At 42.2% G+C, this 24,618-nt stretch overlaps 2 protein-coding genes across 4 annotated transcripts; one reads left to right on the top strand and one right to left on the bottom strand.

Moving 5' to 3' along the window:
* On the top strand, positions 1-12,181 carry ANKRD34B (ankyrin repeat domain 34B). The gene is given in 4 exon segments (XM_085213513.1): positions 1-6,336; positions 6,872-6,995; positions 7,620-9,026; positions 9,028-12,181. Coding segments are annotated over 2 exon segments (1,551 nt in total). The 5' UTR covers positions 1-6,336; positions 6,872-6,995; positions 7,620-7,649; the 3' UTR covers positions 9,202-12,181.
* A 3,190-nt stretch (positions 12,182-15,371) lies between these two features.
* FAM151B (family with sequence similarity 151 member B) lies at positions 15,372-24,576 on the bottom strand. Of its 3 annotated transcripts, none has more exons than XM_085214227.1 (6): positions 24,307-24,575; positions 23,542-23,707; positions 19,917-20,134; positions 19,562-19,687; positions 18,082-18,217; positions 15,372-16,628 (listed from the first exon to the last, which is right to left on the bottom strand). In XM_085214227.1, the coding sequence occupies exons 1-6, from the start codon at positions 24,515-24,517 to the stop codon at positions 16,475-16,477; spliced, it is 1,011 nt and encodes a 336-aa protein (XP_085070353.1). In that variant the 5' UTR covers positions 24,518-24,575; the 3' UTR covers positions 15,372-16,474. The 3 variants fall into 3 exon arrangements, with proteins under 3 accessions (XP_085070353.1, XP_085070354.1, XP_085070355.1); XM_085214229.1 differs by lacking the exon at positions 15,372-16,628 and adding an exon at positions 18,924-18,981 and having other exon boundaries at positions 24,307-24,576; XM_085214228.1 differs by lacking the exon at positions 19,562-19,687 and having other exon boundaries at positions 24,307-24,574.
* Positions 24,577-24,618: the final 42 nt, after the last annotated feature.

Here is a 24,618-nt window from a genome sequence, read left to right as displayed (position 1 = left end):
CGTGAAGGGAGAACGGCGTGGCCAGGAGATCACTTTGTAAAGGACAGCCATGTCTGGCTGAGGGAAATGGAGGCAGTGGTGGACACCGGAAAGCCAAGAGCCCGTGAAGGGAGACCACTGCCACGAGGAGATGTGCAGCAAGGTGTGGGGGCCTCCTGCAGCCATCCCCTGAGGAGGTGGCAGGGATGGCTGGGGCAGCAGGCAGGTGCGTGAACGAGGCAGCGGAGCGCGGCTGTGAGGCAGCACGCTGTGTCAGACGTGGGCGCCCGCTGCCTCCCGCTAAGCGCGACCCGAGAGAGCCTACGTCTGCGCAGCGGGGAACCCCCCTCCGCCTCACGTCTCGCCCCGCTGGCCGCCGGCCCCTTTATAAAAGCAGGCGGAACTTTCACTTCATGCCTGAGCGCGTGGCGGGGAGGCGCGGCTCTGACTGAGATCGCGGCGGGCGGCGGAGCGCCGCGCGGACCCCGAGGAGCCGCGAGGGGAACAGGTGAGGAGCGAGCGGGCCGGTGAGACGGCAGCCGGCGGCATCGGCATCGGGAGCTCTCCAACGCTCTTTTGAGGCAGAGCACGGTGAGTGGGACGACTGCAGGCAGCGCCCAGACCGCCCTCAGCTCTGCCTGGCGGAGGGGCAAATGCTCGTGGCTGTGGGGAGTCGCGCCTTGGTGCCCGAAACCCGGCTTGGTCCCGGCAGCTCCCCGGGGCTGTGGGGGGAAACTTTGGCTCTGTTGTAATTTGTTAATTAGAAGTTGTTTCTTACGTGCGGTTAAATGTCAGCGGGGGAGATCGGAGTTGTTATACCGGCTAGGAGAGTTCACAGAGTTAAGTTGAATCACGGGTGCGCTGACGGCTTTGAGCTCCTTCAGTGGCTGAGCCCGTCTCTAACAGAGGAGAGAATCGCTGGCTTAATTGTAGTGGAATTATTTTAGACTTCCTGAACGCTGCTATGAAAAGTTGTGTGTAGCTGAGAGGGTGGGGCATACCAAGAAAATTTGGTTTTAACTTTGAATAAGTGAGGAACATCTTGCAAAAACATCAATTCACAGCATCCTTTGCTATGTTCACTTAGTGAAAATGCCTGTACATTATAACAGTGAGTATTTAGCCCTTTAGTTTTGTGGCAATTTCCATTCTTACCTGTAACAAAATGCTGTCACCTGGTAAGTAGAGTGATAGAATGGTTTGACTTGGGAGGGACCCTTAAAGGCTCTCTAGTCCAGCTCCCCTGCAGTGAGCAGGGACACTGACAGCTGCATCAGTATGCTCACAGATCAGGAAGCAAAGGGTACAGGACAAAAATAAATTAAAAAAAAAAATTGCTAAAACTTCTAAGTTCCATTGGCTTTTCCCACTTTGATGCCAGCAGGACCTCTGTCAGAATAGGGATCTAGGTTATCACCACTGTGAACTTGCCTGTCAGACCTCAAGATAGGACTCAGCACAGACCCACAGTACTGCCTCACTACTTCTTGAAAACAAACCATCTTTGCCTTCAAAAATTCATTTTCATTCTAACAGGTGCCTTGTGCTTCTTCATCCCAGTCTCCTGGACAATTTATCTCTTTAAAAATAAAATTAATTTATCTACAGAAAGAATAAGTGTTTCTGGAATGCGATTTGCACAAGAACATTAGAAATTTGTGAATGTTCTGAAAGACCAGCTTATAATCTGCAAAGTCACGCAGTTCCTCATTCCTTGATGTGCTGTCCCAGCACCAGTCTGGCTCCTGTGGCTCTCCTCACATCTCAGTAACACATGCAGTTGTTCCTGGCATCACAGCTACTGAGATTAGAGCATGTATAATCCCAATTTGTTTAATTATCAACTGAGTAAATCTTACAGGGAGACTGCTTGAACTGTGACTTTCACTTCAAGTATCTGTAAGTACTATGCATTTTTGTTGGGTTATTTTTGTTGTTATTGTTGTTGTTACTTGTAAACACAAGTATTACATATATCACATTTTGGAGCAGCATGTACTCTGTCTAGGTGTGTTTCCATTCAGCCAATGTCACTCTGGTCTTACAGAAATCTGTCTGCACTTTGTTCCCACAATAGCAATTTTATGATGACATGGTCCTGTAAGGGGTGACACATTCTCCTGTAAGGACAGATTCTGCAGATGAAATCATGGTTATGGTGCCTAACTTTCAAGAATGTATTCTGTATTATTCATTTACAGATACTGATAACTCTTCTGGTGTTAGCAGGTCAGGTTCATGCAACATGTGCTGCATGTCTTGTGGTTACCTCTTCACCACTGTGAGGGCAAGAGATGCTTACTGATGGCTCTTGATCTGTTCTCAGCTGGGCATGCCATATCTGTGTAAATGCAGATGCATGCCTATGGCCAGTGTAGATATGGTAGTCAGCAATAAAGGATTTTCCTTCCAGTAGTGTATTCTGCATCCTGCATGTCTTTCGGTGCTTGCACCATCCCCTCACTATCCCATCCCTTCGGATGTCAGTCTTGGAGGGCAGAAGAATCCTGGAATGCTGGATGCTCCTCAAGAAGGAAGTTGTAAAGATGCAGGAGTGAGTTGTCCCCCTGTGCTGTAAGATGAAGTGGTGTGGCTGAACAGGGAACTGAAGAGTTTACCTCCTGTGGAAGAAGGTACAGGCAACTCAGGGAGACTATAGGGAAGTTGCTAAGATATGCAGGAAGAAAATCAGAAACGCTAAAGCCCAGTATGAGCTCAACCTGGCCACTGTGGTAAAGGACAATGGAAAAATGTGTTTACGAATGTACCAATAATTTAAGTGCCAATGAGAATCTCCATCCTTTACTGAATGTGGTGGGGAACATGACCACTGAGGGTAAAGAAAAGGTTGAGGTTCTCAATGCCTGTTTTACATCTGTCTTTAATAGTCATCATCTGGGTACTCTATCCCCTGACCTGGAAGTCTGAGGTAGGGAGCAGAATAAACCCCCCACAACTCAGGAGGAAACAGTCAGAGACCTGCTACTGCACCTGGACTGTCACAAGTCCATGGGGCCAGATGGGATCCATGCAAGGGTGCTGTGGGAGCTGGTGGAAGTGACTGCCAAGTTGCTTTCCACCATCCATCAGCAGCCCCTGTCTACTGGAGATGTCCCAGAGGACTGGAGATTTGCCAGCATGATTCCCATCTGCAAGAAAGGTCATAAGGAGGATCCAGGGAACTACTCAGGCCTGTCAGCCTGACATCTGTGCCAACGAAGGATAAGGAACAGGTCATCTTGAGTGAGATTACATGGCATGTGTGGGACAGCCAGGGATTCAGGCCCAGCCAGCATGGCTCCATGAAAGGTAGGTCCTAGTTGACCAATCTCACCTCCTTCTCTGACCTGGTAGTCTGCCTGCTGAATGAGGGAAATGCTGCTGGTGTAGTCTGCCTAGACATCAGCAAAGCCTTTGACAATGTCTGCCATAGTATTCTCTGGGAAAAGGTGGCAGCCTGTGGCTTGGACAGGTACACTCTTTGCTGGGTAAGGAACTTGCTTTGGGGCCAGGTCCAGAGAGTGGTGGTGAATGGAGTCCAACCCAGTTGGCGACTGGTCCTGAGTGGTGTTTCCCAGGGGCTGGTATTGGGGCCCAATCTATTTACAGTCTTTACTGATGATTTGGCTAAAGGAATTGAGTGTACCCCTGTAAGTGTGTAGATAACACCAAGTTGAGGGGAAGTGTCAATCTGCCTGAGGGTAGCCCTACAGAGGGATCTGGACAGGTTGAATAGGTGGGCTGAGGCCAGTGGGAGGACATTCAACAAGATCAAGCGTTGGATTCTCCACTTTGGTCACAACCCCAGGCAACGCTACAGACAGGGCAGAGTGGCTGGAAGGCTGTGCAGAGGAAAAGGACCTGGGGGTGTTCATTGACACTCAGCTGAACAAGAGCCAGCAGTGTGTCCATGTAGCCAAGGCCAATGGTATCCTAGCTTGTATCAGAAATAGAGCAGCCAGCAGGAGCAGGGAATTGATTGTTCTCCTGTACTCTGCTCCGCTGAAGCTCCACCTCAAGTACTGTGTTCAGTTTTGGACCCTTCACTATGAGAAAGACATGGAGGTTATGGAGCATGCTCAGAGAAGAGCAATGAAGTTGTGAGGGGTTGGAAGCACAAGACTTTGAAGAGCAGCTGAGGAAACTGGGTTTGCTCAGCCTCAAGAAGAGGCTCAACAGAGACTTTATTCCCCTCTATAGCTGCCTGCAAAGGAGTTTGTGGTGAGGTGGGGATCAGTGAGAGGATGAGGGGTGATGACCTGAAGCTGTGCCAGAAGAGGTTGGATATTAGGAAGAATTTCTTCTCCAAAAGAGGGGTTAGGCACCAGAATGGGCAGCCCAGGGAAGTGGTTGAATCACCGTCCCTGGAGGTGTTTAAGGAAAGGGTAGATACAGCACTTAGGGATGTGATTTAGTGGGCAGTATTAGTGATAGGTGGACATTTGGTTTAGATGATCTTCGCAGTCTTTTCCAACCTTAATGATTCTATGATCATAGCAGCATGCAAGCACCTCATCATCTTTTTTTGCAGCTTTTTGTTACAGCTGTCTGTTCATAGTTGAATAAGTGAATGAGGCTAGATGCTTCTTCAGGCTGCTGCTGATCTCTGTTTAATTAAGAAAGTCGAAGTTATTTAGAAATTGAGCTTTAAGTGACCTTACCTTTGCTATGGCAAAATAGAGTCTTCCAAGTAGAAAACCTGCTCCAAACATTTAAACGCTACTGGCTTAGGCTATCCTTACACTACTGTCACTTAATTCCATAGTTCAGTTGAAGTATATGAAGACAGCACCTGTAAGCAAGTGGTAGCATTTGATCAGATAACAGAAAAACAGTCTCATTTTCTTGCTGAATGGCTCATTCTCAACTCCTCCTGTGCCTGTTATTTAATGCTCTTCTAACCAAAGAATTTCTGCAGATGAAAAGACTTCTATTAGTGCTGTGTACCGTCACGTAAGTAATGCAAGCAGGTAGGTACCAAAAGATAAGTCTGAAAGAAATATAAAATCACTGGTGACTTACAGATATTTAAAAAATGAGGAGAGGCTGTGTCAGAACTCCAGCATGCGTGCTATCTAAAAGATGTTTCTCTTTAACTTGTGTCCTGACACCTTGAATGCACTAGTTAATTGGACAGTTCTTTTTAATAATAGACTTGATGATAATCTTGAGTGCTTTACACCTCAAAAATACGTATTTCATAATAATGGTTTGTACATCAATAAAAGCTGAGAGAGACAATACTGCATCATGAAACTTCACTATAATGGAATGAATCCTTAAAGAAGTTTCAGTCCAATTTGTTTTAAAATATAGTTTTATCAAGAAAAAAAAATTTTAAAAAGAACAAAATCCAATGAAAGAAAATGATATTATCTCAGTGGCATCTCTGTTCTCACCAGTGATAAGCAGTGTCCATGAGGACAGAGAAATAAGCATGAAACCCATGCACTAACTGTTCTCACTGCAGCTGAGGAGCTGGCGTGTCACAGCTGGACAAAGGCACCTCTACCTATGGCAAGGGTGGAAATCTGAGGTAAGCATGTCACATGTATTTCAGCTGACTTTTATGTTGCTGTTTCTTGGACATATAGAACAACAGAAAAAAAGTACATTGATACTGTCTTTTGACTTCGGAATTCAACATAAAACATCAGTTTTGAAGAAAAACAGAATGAAGTTACTACTTCTCAGCTATTCACCAGAATATTACTAATACTCCCTATGGTAAATAAGTGTGTTCATTTCATTTGCAATTAAATTAATTTGACATTTTTGTTTCTCTAGAAATAAATTGTAAATAAACAAATTTGGTTTTTCATACCCAATCTTGTTTTTAAATCATATTGCTCTGCCTGTTCTTAAATGCTGATTTTTCTTTTGTCTCTGAAGACTTTTCTCTAAACAAAAAATAATTTAGTATCAAAGGCCATCTAGTCCAAATCCCCTGCAATGAACAGGGGCACCTATAGCTCCATCAGGTGCTTGGAGCCCTGTGCTGTCTGACCTGGAATGTCTTCAAGGACGGGGGGCATCTACCATCTCTTTGGGCAACCTGTTCCACTGCCTCACTACCCTCACTGTAAAAACAAGCAAACAAAAGAAAAACCCACAAACTTTTTCTTTATGTCTAACCTAAATCTGCTCTCTTTGAGTTTAAAACCATTTCCCCTTGCCCTATCACAACTGACACCATTAAGGAGTCTGTCCGTTTGTTTCTTCACTCTCCTTCCTTTAGATACTGAAAGGTCACTATTAGGTCTCGCTGGAGTCTTCTGCAGGACGAAAAGCCCTGTCCTCATAGGAGAGGTGTTCCATCCCTCATTCAGAGGCCCTCGTCTGAACGTGCTCCAACAGGTCTGTGTCTCTCCTGTACTGAGAACTCCCCATCTGGACACAGTACTCCAGGGGAGGTCTCACCAGCACAGAGCAGAGGGGCAGGATCACCTTCCTCATGGTGCTGGCCATGCTACTTTTGATGCAGTCCAGGATACGGTTGGCTTTCTGGGCTGTGAGGGAACATTGCCTGCCCATGTCCAGCTTGCCATCCATCAGTACTGCCAAGTCCTTTTTGGCAGGGCTGTGCTCTATCCTTCCATCCCCCAGCTTGTACTGATAGTGAGGGTTGCCACGACCCATAGGCAATACCTTGTACTTGGATTTGTTCAACCTCATGAGGTTTTCCTTGGGCCCCTGCTCAGCCTGTCCAGGTCTCTTTTGATGACTTCCTATCCCTCGGGCGTATTGACTGCACCCCTCAGCTTGGTGACTTCAGCAAACATGCTGAGAGTACACTTGAGCCACTGTTTATGTCATTAAGCTCCTATTTTTTTCATATGAAACCCTCCAGATTTTCCTACATACTATTGAATGTGTTTTTTTTTTCTTTTAGAGCTGATGCTTTTTGCGCAGGCAGTGGATTACACTCAGCTCCACGACAAGCACAGCAGCGTTGGCATCACTTCATTTGTGCAGTTTCACTCAAACTAGTGAGTTTTCCAAGCACCGTAACTAAGGTAATGTTCTTCTGCAAATGTTACTACTTTACTTTTATAAAAGAGATAAGTCTTCTAAGACTTAAAAGTTAATTCTTAGCTAAACAAAGTGTGCTCGTGCTTTTCTTCTTTATTAAGACCCAGTAACCTGTTTTTTTCCTCATTAATTTGTAGATGTTTAGCACGTCATTTGATAAGAAAAAATAGAAGTGGCCCAGGTACTCGCAGGAATTCAGTGAAAACAAATGCTGTAGTGTTCATCTTGTTCTTGCTTCCAACGGTTTGAATCAGGAGTGCTACAACTGCTGCAGAGTCACTTGGGTGTAGTCAGTATAAAGCCATTACAGTGTGAAGAAAGAGAAAACATAGTGACAGCTTCATTTTAAGCATCTATAAATATTTTTAATATTATTAAAAAAAAAAAAAGTGTTTCTGAAAGTCTAGGAGGTGGGAATATCTTCCCCCCCTCCTCCTCCCTCCTTCATAGTCTTAAAGGAGTGTTAACAAATTTATAGGAGCAATTCAAACAGCTAATTTTTCTCCCTCCCCGTCCTCCCCCTTGTCCCCTCCCCCCTTCTTTTTTTTTTTTTTTTCTTCGTTTTTGGCCTCCTTGCCTTCTTTGAGCACAGGTGTTATTTTCTGCAGCTAGGAAGGTGTACGTGAAAGACAAGTGCCATGAATCAGACTGTGGAGGTGCCAACAGAAGGGAACTCCCTGCTCAGAGCTGTCTACCAGAGTCGACTACGCCTCACCAGGCTGTTGTTGGAAGGTGGAGTCTATGTCAATGAAAGTAACAATAGAGGTGAAACCGCCTTAATGATTGCCTGTATGACAAAACATTCAGACTCTCAGAGCGTCAGCAAGGCAAAGATGGTTAAGTATCTACTGGAAAACAAGGCAGATCCAAACATCCAGGACAAATCTGGAAAGACAGCCTTGATGCATGCTTGCCTAGAAAAAGCGGGGCCTGAGGTGGTTTCTCTGCTACTGAAAAGTGGAGCTGACCCAAGCCTACAAGATCACTCTGAATGCTCTGCGCTGGTGTACGCAATAAACTCTGAAGACAAAGAGACTCTGAAAATTCTTATCAACGCCTGTAGAGAAAGAGGAAAGGAGGTTATCATAATCACAACAGGAAAGTCTCCATCAGGAAGGCAGATAACAAAACAGTACTTAAATGTGCCTCCTCCAGATCTTGAGGTATGCCACTCTCCAGTTTCCTGCACTTCCCCATTCGAAATGGAACTGAAATTATCACCCCCACTTTCAAGCTCAAATGGAACTAAAAGGGCACACTTTGGCTTTAATGATCTGGGTCATCCCAGATGCACAGACAATTCTCAGCCAGTTTCACCAAGAAATTTGAGTTCATCAGGCATAGGATTCAGGCTGACACATTTGCAGCAACTACACTCTGAGCCTTGGATAAAGAGCTCTCCTTCATCGTTTCACCAGAGTAAGGTTTCCTCTTTACATGGAGAGCTTCAGGATATAACTCCAGAAGAAAAGCTCTCTTCTAAAGCCAGTGCCTTTGCCTTATCAAAGAGCTTTGATAGCAGACACCAAAGTATTGACATAAAAGACACTGCTAATTTACTGAAAACTGCTGCTCAAAATAGATCAAAGAAATTATACAAGGTGAAAAGCTCTCAGACTTGTTATAGAGAAGAGGAGCATCGTCCCAGTGAGATCGTTGGGGATGAGGATGAGAATTCATGTTTGAGACCAATCAGCTTAATTTCAAACCTACGCAGTATTATAAAAAGAAGAAATTTAGGAGCAAATCATTACAGCTCTGATTCTCAGTTAACTACTACTCTACGTCCTGCTGCTGCAGAAGACAATAAGTCAGTGATAGGAAAGAAGAAGAATCTCTCTCCAACTCACTCTTTGTTTCCAAGTTCTAGAGATATACGGGAGAAAATACCTTCTTTTCCCATGAGCAGAAAAAATGAGGCTTTTCCAGAAAGACAGGGTTCAGGAGTCTTTCTGCTGAATAACATTGCTCAGACAAGATCAGGTTTTCTTCCTCCACTCAATGTGAATCTGCAGCCCCCCAATTCCGGATATTAATTTCTTACATAAGGTTTCCAGGGTGATTTCTTATGGGCAAAAACACTTAATACCAGCAGCACCTGCTTCCCTTAGCGAGACCAAAAATACAAAAAAGCTACTAAAGAGACAGTCATTACAGACTGAGCAGATTAGGCAATTAGTGAATTTTTGACAGGAGATTGAAGAGTTATAAAATGTTTACCATATGTACAGACTCGTTGCTCTACCTAACTGCAGTGATACACTTCTGAAAAGATGGCAGGTCTGTGATGTAGGGCTCTCAGCCTCAGAATGAATTAAATGGCTGAGGTACTACATCAAAAGATATGCTTAACTGTCTAATTACTTAATGAAATGAAGTTGCTTTCTACAGACTGAGGAATATTTATTATATTCTCTTAATTTCAGCTTTAGCACTGAAGCCTTACCCACATCAGGCTGAATCTATGAAGGATATTAGGTGATGCAGTTCTCATTTCTAGGTTGCAAGTTTTCCCCAAACACTGCCTTGTTTCTCCACCCAGACAAGTTGTACAAATGGAATTTGAGAACCTGGAACATTTGACTGTGATGCTGGATGTTAGAGTTTTGTGATATCCAGACATTCCATACACGAGCCTGTGCTTGAAGGGTGGGCAGTGGTGGGTGCCAACAGGCAACATCCTCTGGCTTCAGTGGATTTACTGCATGTAAACAGACAATACACAGACTATAAATGAAAACAGATGTTACAAAGCTATGCTGTATGTATAGCTTCACTTGAGAAATTCCAGATGAAGACTGAGAATCTGCTTGATGTGACCACTGGGGATCGGCATAGTACACAGACCTCAGAGCGCTGCAGCTGGGCATTCAGCGTCTGACAGCAGTCCAGCATTGAGCCATGAGGCCAGCAGAGTGCCTGAGTGATGCTGTTGCTTCTCACCTGAAATGACCAAACCCTGCTTGCAGCACCAGGTAGCCACATCCATCAATATGGGCTTCTCAAACTGTCTGCGGGAGTTTGCTGATTAAAACAAGGATGAGTGGGGGAGGTAAAGGCTCTGTCAGAATGGGGCTCCATTCAGGCAGAACACATGGGACCTTGTCCTCCCCATACGTGTGTTTCTTCTCAACACAAGATAGAGGTGGTGAAAGATATCACACACCTTTCCTTGCCTGGGAGCAAGGATGAGCTCTGTTCTGCTCTCAGATATACAAAAAATATAAATTAAATAAAATTAAAAAAATCCAACAATGGGGATATTCACCTGGGAGCTGGAAGACTTCATCTTGCCTAGTTTGAAGCAAAAGTGTGAATTTGTGCAGGTCAGAAACATGCTTTGCCTCTAAGACAATTCATATATATTTTTAATCATTTCTATCAAAGACGTGTCTTTCCTTCCTGTTTGGTATTTTGTGGTTCCAAACATCTATCTTGCATTTGTGTATATTTTGTGGATGCTTCATTTATGGCATCAAATCTAACGTTTAATAACTTGTCTTCTAAAGATTGAGAAGTATTTAATGTGCTCTCTTTTGCCAAACAAACAGTAGAGCCATCTGTATTGGCCTCTGTATAACCTGAATTTCTGTATACCAAAATGATGTGCTCTTTCCTTAAACTACTGTGGGTGTTATCTGCCTTCTTTTGGTGTCTGCCAAAATTCACTCTGCTGTTGCCTAATGAGTAACTGTATGAGTAGTGATGTTGTTTAGTCTTGCCCTTACTATAAGACAATTTCAAGTAAATGATAAATATACAGTCATCTCTGTAAATTTCTTTTGATGTAAAAATATATAAATATAAAAATATAGAATATATTTAAAAAGTTCATAATACATCTTTTTTGAAGAAGGAAATTTTGGACATATGGAAGTAGCATGGTTTAACATCCCTACTCAATAACACTGTACAAAATGCATTTCCAGAACTACTGATTTAAATCTTAAAATGATTTTTTGATACCAAGTCTTTTCAACCTCTGGATTATAGAGAATCTGTGAGAATGTGCTCTCTGTCCAAACTCCCACAGGTAACCAGAATGAGCAAACCTGTTCCACTGTAGTCAAAATTAACTCCTCCACAAAAAATATATAAGCCTTGAAAGTTGCAGTGCTCACAGCTCTGCTAACCTGAGATGCGTAGCACCCTGGTGCACAGTGACACGCACAGTGTTTGACGTGGATACAGCTGTCACACTTGCTTAGTTACTTGATCAAGTATTCCTCAGTGGGTGTCTCAGAAATGACTAGTTCCAGTCACAAACATGTTGCTGGCGACAGGAGTAGGGTATTTATTTGATTGCTTGTTCATCTTTTAGAGAAGGACTGTTCATCCCTTGAAAAGTTCCTTACTCATTTATGGACGAGTAAGAATGGGGTAGATTTAGTTCCACAAATTTGCACAGTTCAGCATTCGGAACTGAGGCAGCTCCAAAAGTGATTCTATGTCATGCTACTAACCACTGGCATACATGGTGAAGCTTGTGGAGAACTTGGTTCCATTCAGGTTCAGACTGGAGAACAGTGCTGTATTTCAGGAGGCATTATTGGACCAGCCTCCGCACATGCGTGGCAGAAACAAGAAAGATGATGCGGGAAGCATGTCGTAGCAGAGAAATTATGTGGAGAAACATCAGGCAATTTTAAATTACTAGCCATAAATTTAAAATTAGTCCATATAAACATAGCATGTATGCAACACAATGTAGTTATCAAGTGTTTTTTATGCTATATGTGGAAATTGAATTCTAGTCCATTTCATGATGAATACAAATATTGAGTGTTAAAAATATGTCTTTAAGAAATACTTTTTTTTTTTAGAAAATACTAAATAATGGTAAGATTTCCTATGTGATATCTTCACTGAAAGTCTCATTTCTGCTGTGTGGGTTTGTAATTAATTATGTGTTAACTTATGCACTGCTCCCTGAAATAGTATTTTTTTAGAAGTGTTTAGAAGATGGAAGAAAATGCTCAATGCCTTGAAGAGAGATCTTTCTGTCACGTTGCCAATATTTTGTGCCTAATTTTCATGCAGAAATAATGTGAAAAGTTAATGTTTATTGTTGTATCAGTGTTAAACCTGACCTTAAAAGTAAAAACAATTGTGTTTTCTTGCTGTTGTAATGATGCATAAATAAAAGTTGTTTTTCTTCTCCTTCAAACAACTTGGAAATAGACACATTCATTTATTTGCCGTTTAGGAGATGCTGAATCACTGCCAAAGATACTGCTGAGTGTTCCTCAGGCTGTCTCTGAACTGGGATACTGGAACAGTTTAATCAAACAGAGCTGAATTAGTACACAGTAATGTGTAAGAGAGACTCTCTCAGTAGCTTATTTTAGCAATTGAATTGAAGATACAGTTTTGCCACTTCTGAAACTTCCCATCTGTTTTCCAGTTATCCTTAGGTGAAGAGTTGCAAACAGACCTGATTTATAATATTAAATTCCACTCCCCCAGGCTCAAAGATTTAAGAACAACAAAAGACCTTTCAGGTGTTCTTCATGCATGTCAAAAAAGAAAACATGAGGGGAAACCTTTTCCCTGCCTCACGTTGGCTTTTCAGGACTGTGGCTTCCCACCCAGCAGATCATCTGGTCTGTTTCACATCTGGCAGTGAAAAATTAGAGAAGCTCATTCACTCACACTTCTGAGAAGATTAACATATCAGTCCTTAAATAGTCCTGCATTAAACTACATAAAATTGAAGTGATTCTTCCATGAGTAAGCATTCCTGTCAATGTAAATTACAGCTTTAAGGAAAATGCATTGACTTATGAGATTGTTGGTTCTGGATCTCTGCAACAGACTTTTGTAGGTTTTGTACAAATTCAGAAAGGTGATTTTTTTCTCAATCTTTCCATTTTCATCCGCAAAATACTGTGCAATACTGTAAAATGTCTCTTGTGATTGCCTCACAAAAGCAGTAATCACCTAACATCCACTACACTTCTGTATTTCACATTTTGGTTCGTTACGTACAAGAACAGCAAGTCACTACAAAAACGTTGCAAAAAAGACATGTCCAAGGCTGTATTTAACGTGCTGTGTTCAAAGTGCAGTTTCGAAAATATCCTTCCCTGTTCTTTTTGCTTTTAGTTTTGCGTTAAGGAGGAAGTTGTTTGCAGGGACTGTTTCTACTTCTACATTTTGTCTTACAGCTATAGAGCAGAGGGCAGCATCTCCAAGCATTCAATGCAGCTACGTGAGAAAACTAGTAAATTAAAAGTTGCTAAAATGTAGGGTTTTTCTTTCGTCAACCCTTAATAATACCTTCATCCTTATGCATATCATGTGATACAACTAGTCAACTTTCTGTTTTTTCTTTTTTTTTTTTTCCCCTGAGATCAGGTATTTTTATTTAAATAGATTCCTTCATAAGCAAAGCATGACACCACTCGTTCACAATGCTGTCCATGTAACAGGAGCACTGGTCACTAGTAGAAAAGTTAACATTAGTCACACAAATCATCCTGACTACAAACTGTTCTCATAAGAGGATGAGTTTTTTTTCACTTTCAAATTTAAATCCAGAGTTGGAGGGAGGGACACTAAAACATTTCACAGTATTTCTCAGTAAAGTATTTTTTCCATCAAGTTTTGCTGTTGCTGCAGTGCCTTCAAAAAGATCACTGCCAATATAAATGCATCTTAAGAACTCTTGGGTTTTCTTTGCAGAGTGAATTGGTACAAAATGCCAATTTTTATGACTAAGATCTCTGATAAATGTCCCAGCTATTAATAGTTTCTAAGTCTTATACTCCTTCAGAAAAATTGGCCTTGTTTAAAAATATACATCCTGTACTGCTCCTGTTGTTCAGAGATAGGACCTGTTATCTGAGATGGGTGTCTTCTTGGACAATGTTTGTAACAGAGGGAGCGCAGACGTCCTATGAATATCCCTTCTTTTTGCATTTTACACTGTAAAAACAGAAGCACACTCTTTTTTTATGTCTGAAAGAATGGATAACAGAACCTGAGGGCCTGAGTGGGGGTGCTGATAGAAGCATTTGAGCTACTTTGTGCAAAGGCTTTACTTGAACACATTCCTTTTAAGTATTTGTCAGAAGACAACAAAGAGGAAAGTAAATTTCTAACAACCAATCAAACTACAGGAATTAGAATAGTTTAAAACTTATTTGGTACCTGTATCACTCCTCTACGGCAGTCTTTACTGTGAAGAAGGTGAAAGGTGCCATTAAATCTTACAGAACCCCAAAATCTTAGTCTAAGAGGAATGCTTGGAGGTCTCGTCAATCCCCCAGCTCAGAGCAGGACTTGCTCCACCCCTACTGCTCACCTGCTCCTCGGGAGCAAACAAGCATCATCAGTGAATGCTGTAAACAGCACATGATTTCCCTTAAACTGGGATTTGGGAAGCCAAAGTGTTAACACTGCAGCACTTAAGAAAGTACCAGCCTACTGTGAGCATCTGCATGAAGTCAAGACCACCGTTTCAAGTTTAGCCACTAGGATCTGTGGCTCTGTCCAGCACCACAATGCATTTCTAATATTAATGTAGAGGTTTTGTTCCACATAGGGGAAAAAAACCATGTCATTTTGTGTTCAACCGGGTCTGGATTCTACTCAAAAAACACACTACAATCTTAGAGCAAACAGTGAGCTTTTTAAAAGACTGCATACAGTCCAAGTTATTCCCAAATTTCTGAGTCCAAGTGCATGCTGATGCATTGTAATTAATTCCTGGTTTGTTTGTTTGTTTTTTCCCCTGAAGGGATGAACTATCAGTTGAGCACAATCAAGCTGCCAGATGCCACCAGTTGCAGCCTTCTCTCTCAACAAGCCATTCCCTTTTATGGTTCAACAGCATCAGGAGTGACAGTCAGGCAGCCAAGGCAGTGGCTATGGCAGAAGAACATAGAAAGACTGAAGGGAATGAAGGCAAAATATAAAGTCATTGAAAACCAAGAAGTAATTGCCTTGAAAATAACTATGTTCAAAATTCAGATGATTACAGAGTAAAATAATTCTCATTTTAGTGGGAACAGAATAAAAATAGTAATTTGTTATTGTACTGCAGCAGCAGCCTAAGATCTGATGATCCCCATCAGCCTACTGCACCCACCTGCACAAGAGCTGGTAGAAGGGAACATGGATCTTCCTGCCCTAGCACAATTACAAGTAACTGCAGTGTGGAATTAGTATTTTCTTCAGCCACACTGAAATGGTAATAATGCAGTAATGACAGTGCCCTACAGTGAAAACGCAAGCCAGAAGTAAGAGCAGGTAGAAGAAAGTAACTTCATCTCACTTTGTTGCAAAGGCATACTGAAACTCAACCACCAAAGCCCTGAAGGGAGGCAAAGAATAAAAGACTGATACAACACCCCAGCTTCAGTTTTATTAATTTATTACATTTGTGCATTGGTCCACACAAGGTAATATATAGATACAAACATCATGGAGACATACTGCGTGAACCAACACGTATTACAGCAACAAGAGGCAAACTAAGGAATAAGTCTACAAACATCAGAACACAACAACTACCAACACTGCTTTTCAATTAAAATTTCAAGAGCTGCAACACTGTATTATATTAGAAAAAAAAAAAAAAAAGATCTTTGAAAAAACATGAAGTTTTAAAAAAAAATCTTTAAAAATGCGTTCCAACACTTGCTTGTACCTTTTCATTAGTAGTTTTAACCCTATTAAAGCAAATATTCACTGAAAATCAAAATAAATTTTAAACAAATTGAAAGAAATCTTAGAACATCTGAATTTAAGGGAAAGCCCCCCTGAATTTGAATGTAGCATAGGAAGTATTTCATAATACTCTGGTATCTTTCCCCCTAACCCTTCCAAAAAAACAAAAAACAAGCAAACAAAAAAACCCCAAAAACCAACCGACAAAAAACAGAAAAAACAGTTTGTGGTAATATAATGGATTCTACATTTCACATCTCATAAATAGAATCTTCTATGATGAGAAGTGAGAAAATTACCCACTATGATAGCAGCAGAAATGGAGCAGATGAGAATGAGCTACAAAATAATCCCTCTGAGGAATTGCACAGTGCTGTACCTACTACAGTCTCGCTGTCCTCCTGTATAAAATATGAATGATTTTCCTTGACAGACACTGAACGGTTCTTGACAGACTCACACAAAAGCTGTTGGTGGCAAATTACCTTGGTCTACAACTAGAAACCAGGGTTGTTCTCCCCTTTATATGCTTGCAGGAAACAAGTGCTAGATCCCACTGAGAGAAATGGCAGAGAACATGCATGTGATGAGTAAGTAACAATACTGACCTATTAAAGAGGCACTGCATTTCTGTTTGGAAAACCTTTTAAGAAAATTATACAAGAACTATTTCAATGACCATGGGTGTGTTCTACACAGTCCATTTGTGAAGGAAAATACACTTCCCTTTCAAGTTTAAAGAAACCAAATATTATAAATGAGGTCATTTCAAACCCTGTAGGCTTCATATTTAACATTCTATTCCTATCGCCTTTTTAAACTCAGAATTTTGTGGTTCTGAGATGTCATAATAAACCCTACTTTTATCAAAGTTTTCACGGATGAAAAGCAAATCTTCTACAGAATACACATCCTGTTTGCCTGTCCAAACAGTGAGGCTGTACCTATTAAAAAAGAAAAAAAAAAAAAAAAAGTGAATATTATTAATTTAATGGATAAAAAACAGGAAAAAAAAATTGCATTTATAGGCTTCTAAAATAGTCAGAACTGTGGTATCTTAATGTTAGGAATGTAATTACTTTTATCTCCTTTGGATTTCAAAGTTAAGCAAGACTCAAAATTAGGAAGTAGGAGAACTGTATGTCCCTGTTTTCCTTACACCTTTACAGTTATACCAATAATCTTCCTCCACTCTGCATTTCTGTTACAAGAAACTGCACTGATGGTCTCCCCACTCTTCTTGATGTCCCAATGATTTCAAGTTTATGTAAAAAGCAATTACTTGAAAATATTACTCCAAAGCTCAAACAACACAAGTTTGTACATGAGGCATAAAGAATGCTTGATACAGACATACTACCTTGAGAATATGACTGCAGCCCAAGAACAAATGAGGAAATGGTAGTATCTGTGAGGCATGAGTTTTTGTCTTCTTTTGTTATATGTAAATATATTTTTTATGAAATTGTTATAGGTTTGTAAGAACATTTTTTAAAAGCAACTGTAACTTAGTGTTTGGAAATTACTGAATGTTTTTCAGGTATCAAAGCAGTGTCCCTCAGACTGTTAGTAAACTTCTGCTGTAGTTTTGGCTGGGATAGAATTAATTTTCTCCACAGCAGCTCAGTATGCTGAAATGTTTTGGATTTGACAATGCATCTCATATTTTTGCAGCTGCTGAACAGTGCTGACAAAGCAAAGGCTGATGGGCTGGGAACAGACACAAAGCTGGGACAGGACACAGGCAGAAGAGTTAACCCACAAAGACCAAAGCACCAAAGGGATTCAGTATCATGCAACATTGTGCTCAGCAATTAAAAACCTGGGGGAGCAGGGAAGATGTTTGCCAAGGCTGCTGTTGATCAGGGATTGGCAGGATATTAGTGGTCTAGAGGTGAGTACTTGTTTTTTGCATCACTTATTCTTCTTGGTTTTATTTTGTCTCTCTTTTACCTAGAAAATGATCTTTATCAAAGCCCATGACTTTTCTCATTTTTGCCTTTCTGATTCTCTCCCCAGTCCTGCTGTGAGCAAACTGGGTAATGCCCTGCTGACCACCAGCGTTAATAAATGAGTTCCAATTCAGAATTGACTTTGGATGCTTTAGGCCAACTATGTAGAATACAAGGAATATATAAATTGAGGAATATATAAAATGTAGGTAGTAATTAATTGCAAATTGCAATGCCGAACTGGTTGGACTAATTAACTTTGCTAATCTTATGAAATGGTTGTAATGGAACTGGATTACAAAACCTACAAGATTAGCTACCTATAATAAGTAATATTAAAGGAGGTTTTTAAAATGTTATTATTTCGCAGAAATGAGAGCTTTATTACTAAGAAATATGTGACCTCACAATAAAGACTGCTAAAAATAAAGTCCCACAAACTTACTGGTCTGACTGGTCTATCAACCAGCAAAGCTCAGGCGCTGACTGCCGTACTAATGCTGCCCGTACAGGGAATGTGACAGGCTGAGAGAGTGCACTGCATAGCTGAGCCATGTCTTTCACCATTGTCCAACTGTAGCCTACAATAAAGACCATTTGATTACAAAGGTTTCTTCACAAATACAGCCTCTATCAAAACAAAGACACAATGATTTACAGAATGGTCAGACTGTAAGACAAGGGAAGAGCAGACAGTGGTTTTGTGAAAATCAGATAATTTAGAAATGAAATGACTGAATTATTATAAGCAATATCATTGTCCCAAGGGAAAAAAAAAAAGAAAAAAAAAAAGAAAAATAATTTTATTTTCACAAATTGCTGTGTTTTTTCGTACATAGCTGCAGAATACAACATTTTTTAACACCCACAGAATTGTATTTTTGCTCTCCAAGAAGTTTTGCCTATGACATCAATACATGCTAGCTTTAACTTGACTGTGGCTCTTTAAAACCAAAAACATTTTGGAAAAAAAAAAAAAAAGAGGAAATAATCTGAATTAATGCAGTAGAAGACAAAGTTGTGTAGAAATGTAGCACACAAAATGATTTGTACTTAAAAAAAAATGCTAAAAACAAGCAATCTGAAACAGAGTGCCTGTTGCTGAGGTTTTTATGAGTGCTGGAGGTAGTTCAGAGTGCTGTTTTGCTGTACTTCAGTAACAATAGTTAATCACGTTTTTCTCAATTACTCACAGGCAATGTAGGGACTTTTCTGTCACTACTACTTTTCAGCCTAAAAATGCACCAAATTTAAAATTAAGGTTTTGCTGGGCAAACAGTAACTCACATTTGCAATCAGTTTCTCTTGAGTCTTACAGTACATCCTTAAATAGCACTGCTGTAAACTGTAATTTAGAATGAAAATAATGTTAAATTTATTTAAAAAGATCACTCACTACAGTATTTCCTGTGCATATTTCCAGCAACGTTTTACTGTACTGAAACAACTATGGAGAAAAAGCTGTACTGATTTTAAAAACATATTGTACAGTATACAGTGCAGTCATAACAAAATGCTAAACCTTGGTAGTCAATAATTAGTGGTTTGGGAAGGTGTGCACTTTTATTGCTGAAGTCCCAGATGATGCTGGTGGGAACTATGCTGCTGCACACAAATGCACGTGTTGCAAGGGAGTAAAGCTCTCTGACAAAGCAGCCATGAGAATTGTGAGGGGAAGCTAGCAGAAAGGATCATAAAATAGTTTTTACACGTTTTGGATCAAAACTCCAGATAAGGATTAATAATTAGAAGCTGCAATTAGATTCACAAATTTGTGATTTAAAAAAAATTACTAACATTAATGCATTGGAAAGTCTATTGCAAAAAATTCAGTTCTTCAGTGGAAATGTAAAAAAAAAAACCACTCACCACTTGATTTATCTAATGCAAGAGCATACTGATAGGATTTAACATTTCCAGCTTACTTTTCTTCAGAAAATGTTCCAGAGCTCCAGTTAGCAAACTTCTCCTGGTGGGACTTGGGGAGCAGACTGCCTGAAACAGGGCTCGGGCAATTTGTTCCAGGAAATTCCTCAGGATGAGGGAAATAACTTGAAGAACAAAGTATTGCTTGACAGAAAAATCAGATTCCATACAGTTCCATCTAAGCTCAAACACTGAACTGCTACATGTTATAAAATATAAATTAATAAAGTAATACTTCTTATATTGACTACTATTTCCAAACTGACAAGAAATGGCATTTATCTAGAATCAATCATGAAATTAATTTGAGGAAAGCAGGTGACACGACATAAGCATTACATTCCCTCTCTTTACCTTCATTGTGCCGTTCAGGGTGCCAGCCAGTCGTCCATCCCAATGATAAGGTTACATCTGGGAAAAACGAGGTGACAGTATCAAGGAATCCCTTTGCATCCACAACAGCACTGATCCCATTGGGTCCCGGGAGGACATCTGCATTGAGCCAAACAGGTCTATCCAAACACGGCTTCACAAGCTGGAGCAGCTCCAAGGAGGGCCGTACGGCATCAAGGCTGTACCAGCAACACATGAACAAGGTGAGACGCCTTTACCCAGAGTGAGGACAGGAAGCTCTCAGAACACGTCAGTGGACACAGTGGGGATGGGCTGATGGTTGGATTAGATGATCTCACTGGTCTTTTCCAACTTAATGATTCTGTGATTCTGTCATTCTAAGGCAACCTATAGTCTCTTACTAACTTTGCTGTGTTCAAGTTGGGCCAGAAAAATCCCAGGCATTATACAGAGAAGCAGTCCTTGAGAGTAGTCCTGCAGAGAAGGACCTGGGGATCCTGGTGGATGAAAAGCTTAACATGAGCCAGCAGTGTGCTCTTGCAGCTCAGAAAGCAAATGGTATCCTGGGCTCCATCAGAAGAGGGGTGGCCAGCAGGGACAGGGAGGTGATTGTCCCCCTCTACTCTGCCTTTGTGAGGCCCCATCTGGAGTATTGTGTCCAAGTCTGGAGCTCCCAGTACAAGAAAAGACAGAGAGATGTTGGAGAGGGTCCAGAGGAGAGCCACAAAGATGACCAGGGAACTGGAGCACCTCCCCTATGAAGACAGGCTGAGGGAGCTGGGCTTGTTCAGCCTGCAGAAAAGAAGGCTGCAGGGTGACCTCATTGCAGCCTTTCAGTACCTAAAGGGAGCCTACAAACAGGAGGGGAATCAACTCTTTGAAAGGGTTGATAACTGCAGGACAAGGGAAAATGGTTTTAAGTTGAAGGAGGGAAGATTTAGGTTGGATGTCAGGGGGAAGTTCTTTACAGAGAGAGTGGTGAGGTGCTGGAACAGCTGCACAGAGAGGTCGTGGATGCCCTGTCCCTGGAGGTCAGGCTGGATGGGGCCCTGGGCAGTCTAGACTAGTATGACCTGTGGAGATTGGCAGCTCTGCCTGCAGCAGGGGGATTGGAGCTCCATGATCCTTGAGGTCCCTTCCAACCCAAGCCACTCTGCAATGATTCTATGAACCTTGTCTATCCTAACAAAACTTCCAAAAGTACTGTGTTGTGGTCGGAAAGGAAATGTAGAATAATTGGGAAACCGATCAAATGTCAAGGAAGTCCATGATTATTTTCTCACAGTGAATTAATGAACATTCCACATAACATTCAGGAACTTAAAATCACTGTGATTAGAGTTGCATACTAACAGGACAGACTTGTATTCTTCTGCAGTCCTCCTGGCCATTCCTAGCCCTGGCCCAGGACAAGGTCAGAAAAACCGTGTCAGAATGTGCAGACAGCACTTGAAAGAGCAGCCAGCTGTGACCCAAGCTGCCCACACTTATTGTCAGCAGTGCTTTTCTGCATTTTAGCTTTAATGTTACTGAGAGAACTGCATATTGGTAGGGTTCCACCCATCACTGTCAGTCAGCAAGAACTGGCTTATTTGGGTCATGGGTTTTTTGTTTGTTTTTTGTTTTTTTTCCCCAAGAGAAAAGCCAGTAATGGCTTAATTTAACACCATTGGTTTCTAACCAATTTCTAAATGCTCTGAAGCCAGAACACTTCACTTGTTCCCAGAACTAGCAGACAGGTGACTGTCAGAGTCACTCAAATGCCTTCATTTCTTCAATGAAGTACACAATAATGTAAAGAGCACAAAAACAAAGAAGCACCTCTTGAAAATAAAACAAAGAAACCCAGACAGGATCTTCTATTGCAAAGCACTGAGAAAATTCAAACATACTGTTGACTCCACTTTCAAGGCTTTTTTGAAATGATTGTCGCTTTTTCTGAAGTGCGACTCCGAAGCCCTTTCGCAGAATGCATTAATTCTAGCAGGAAATGTGATTACGTGATCAATCACACTCACAGAGTAAGAATACAGAAAATATTTCTTCTTAAGCACTGTTAAAGTAATCTTCAAAACTTCAGCAACAGTAGCCAAAGAATAAGAATCCAAAAGAAGATCAGATTCTATGTCACTCACACAAATATACCTGCACTGGGGGCTTGTAATTTTGAAATGCTTTTATATAACCAGACTTTCATTGTGCAATATAATTTTAAAAGCTTTTTAAGATCAGCACTTGGCTGGAAATTCCTTGTGGAAAAAAATAAGAGGCATCTGTTTTTAAATGCATTGAAGCAATCATTAAAACTGAAAAAATGAAACCTCTTTTCTCTCTGAGCAAAGATATGGAGAATCTATGGGGAATGAGTAAGAGGATTTAGCATGCCCATCGTCAAAGAATCACAGAATGGCCAGCGTTGGAAGGGACCTCAAGGATTACGAATCTCCAATCCCCTTGCCACAGGCAGAGTTGCCAACCTCCACATGTCATACTAGTCCAGACTGCCAAGGGCCCCATCCAGCCTGACCTCCAGGGACAGGGCATCCACGACCTCTCTGTGCAGCCCGTTCCAGCACCTCACCACTCTCTCTGTAAAGAACTTCCCCCTGACATCCAACCTAAATCTTCCCTCCTTCAACTTAAAACCATTTTCCCTTGTCCTGCAGTTATCAACCCTTTCAAAGAGTTGATTCCCCTCCTGTTTGTAGGCTCCCTTTAGGTACTGAAAGGCTGCAATGAGGTCACCCTGCAGCCTTCTTTTCTGCAGGCTGAACAAGCCCAGCTCCCTCAGCCTGTCTTCATAGGGAAGGTGCTCCAGTCCCCTGGTCATCTTTGTGGCTCTCCTCTGGACCCTCTCCAACAGCTCCCTGTCTTTCTTGTACTGGGTGCTCCAGACTTGGACACAATACTCCAGATGGGGCCTCACAAAGGCAGAGTAGAGGGGGACAATCACCTCCCTGTCCCTGCTTGCTACCCCCTAGTCCTTGTGTTCCCGTGAACTTTAACATGAAAACAGTGATTACATCACACAGAACAACTGATGTAAATTACATTTTATAGCCACCCAGCAATTACTGCATTTCTGTAGCATACCTATGCAGTGACAAAGCTCTTTTTCATGTACAGCTGCATTCTCTGTATGTGGTAAAATCGGACACATATTCGGAGAAAGCTAAAATCAGGAACGGCAAAGATTGTCTAAAAATCACAGGTCATATTGAACCCTATTTCAAACTTGTCAAAGCAATCTCATGGGGTTTTCAATCCTTCTCCTTCCTGGCTCTTTAGCTCAAACAGAAAACTGAAAAAAGTATTCCAGATAAGCACTTTTATTTCAGTTTTCCAAGCAGTAAAACTTTGCTTAGTAGCAACTCAGTAATGAGTTCACTGAATATGAAATAATTATTTGTGGTTCAAAACATGTAAAGTTCTTATTCTTTTAATGTATTCAGTAAAACTAACTACAATTCACTAAGTTTACTGTCCAGTAAGGAATGCATAAGCTCTGAATTGCACAGTAAGAAAAAAGTTAGTTTAACGATCACCAGAAGACAGTTAGCATTACTTACAAAATTGTTAATTGCTAAGAATGTAAAGTATATGCAAATGTTTTGTCTCAAAATACCTCTTAAAATCCAGCTTAATGCCCTTATCTGTGCTGACCATCTCCTCCAGCCACTCCTGCAGTGTAATGTCGCTGTCTGTTTCAGGGGGGTGAGCCATGATTGGGTCTCCATCTCCTCCCCTGCCACCACGGAGGAGGACATCCGCTTCTACCATGTGAACTGTGCCTGTTATTTAGAAAATGAACACTGTACCAGAGCAAGTTCAGTACTTCCAGTGTCTGCTTAACCGTAATTGCAGGGAAACTTCCTATACCAAACAGTGCCTGTTTACTCCATGAGGATCACAGAGTACAAGCTGCTGCCTATGATGCAACCAAGACACATTTTGGGGTACTTCAGTCACTGGGATCTTTAGAAAAGAGCGGCCAAGGGAAAACTGAGCTCTGAATGTGTTACATGGCCAAGCAACCGCGGCGTCAGAGACCTCAGCCGCTCCTCACAGGTGCCCTTCTGCATACCCTTCTCCATGTTTGCAGCCCTCCTCGGGCACCCTCTGATAGCTCTGTGTCCTTCTCACAGCCAGCCCGCACGCAGCGCTGGAGGTGAGGCCGCACAATGCAGAGCACAGCGGCACCACCCCTGCCCTCGCAGCGCTGGGCCCGATGCACCCCAGGCACGGCTGGCCCTTCGGCTCCCTCCAAGGCACGCTGCTGGCTCGCGTTCACCTTGCTGCCACCAGAGCCTCAGATCCTTTTCTGCACGGCTGCACGCGTATGCGGAGCCGCCCCAGCCGAGCTCTCGGCCTCCCTCCGGCCGACACTTACTGCGGGCGGCCTCCCGGGCCCGGCGCCGGCTGTTCGCTGCGTGCCACCAGCGGATCTCCGCACCGTCCCTGGCCGCCAGGCGCCCGGCCCTCAGGAAGTGCTCCACCGCCGTCTGGCTCCGCGCTCCCGCGGCGCCGACGCGGCCCCCGGCAGGGATCGGGGCGAGAGGCGGCGGCCCGGCCGCGCTGACCGCGCTCTGCTCGGCAGCCATGGCCGCGGCCCGGGCCCGCCCCGAGAGGCGGGGGCTGCGGGGCAGCAGTGCTGAAACCGGCCCGCAGCCCAGCCCTGCGCGGACACCGCCGGAGGGGGCGA

Source organism: Meleagris gallopavo, chromosome Z (genome assembly GCF_905368555.1).
Source record: "Meleagris gallopavo chromosome Z, MGAL_WU_HG_1.1, whole genome shotgun sequence".
Classification (NCBI taxonomy): domain Eukaryota; kingdom Metazoa; phylum Chordata; class Aves; order Galliformes; family Phasianidae; genus Meleagris; species Meleagris gallopavo.
Note: the sequence above shows the minus strand (reverse complement) of the source record. Positions and strands in the feature narration are given on the sequence as shown.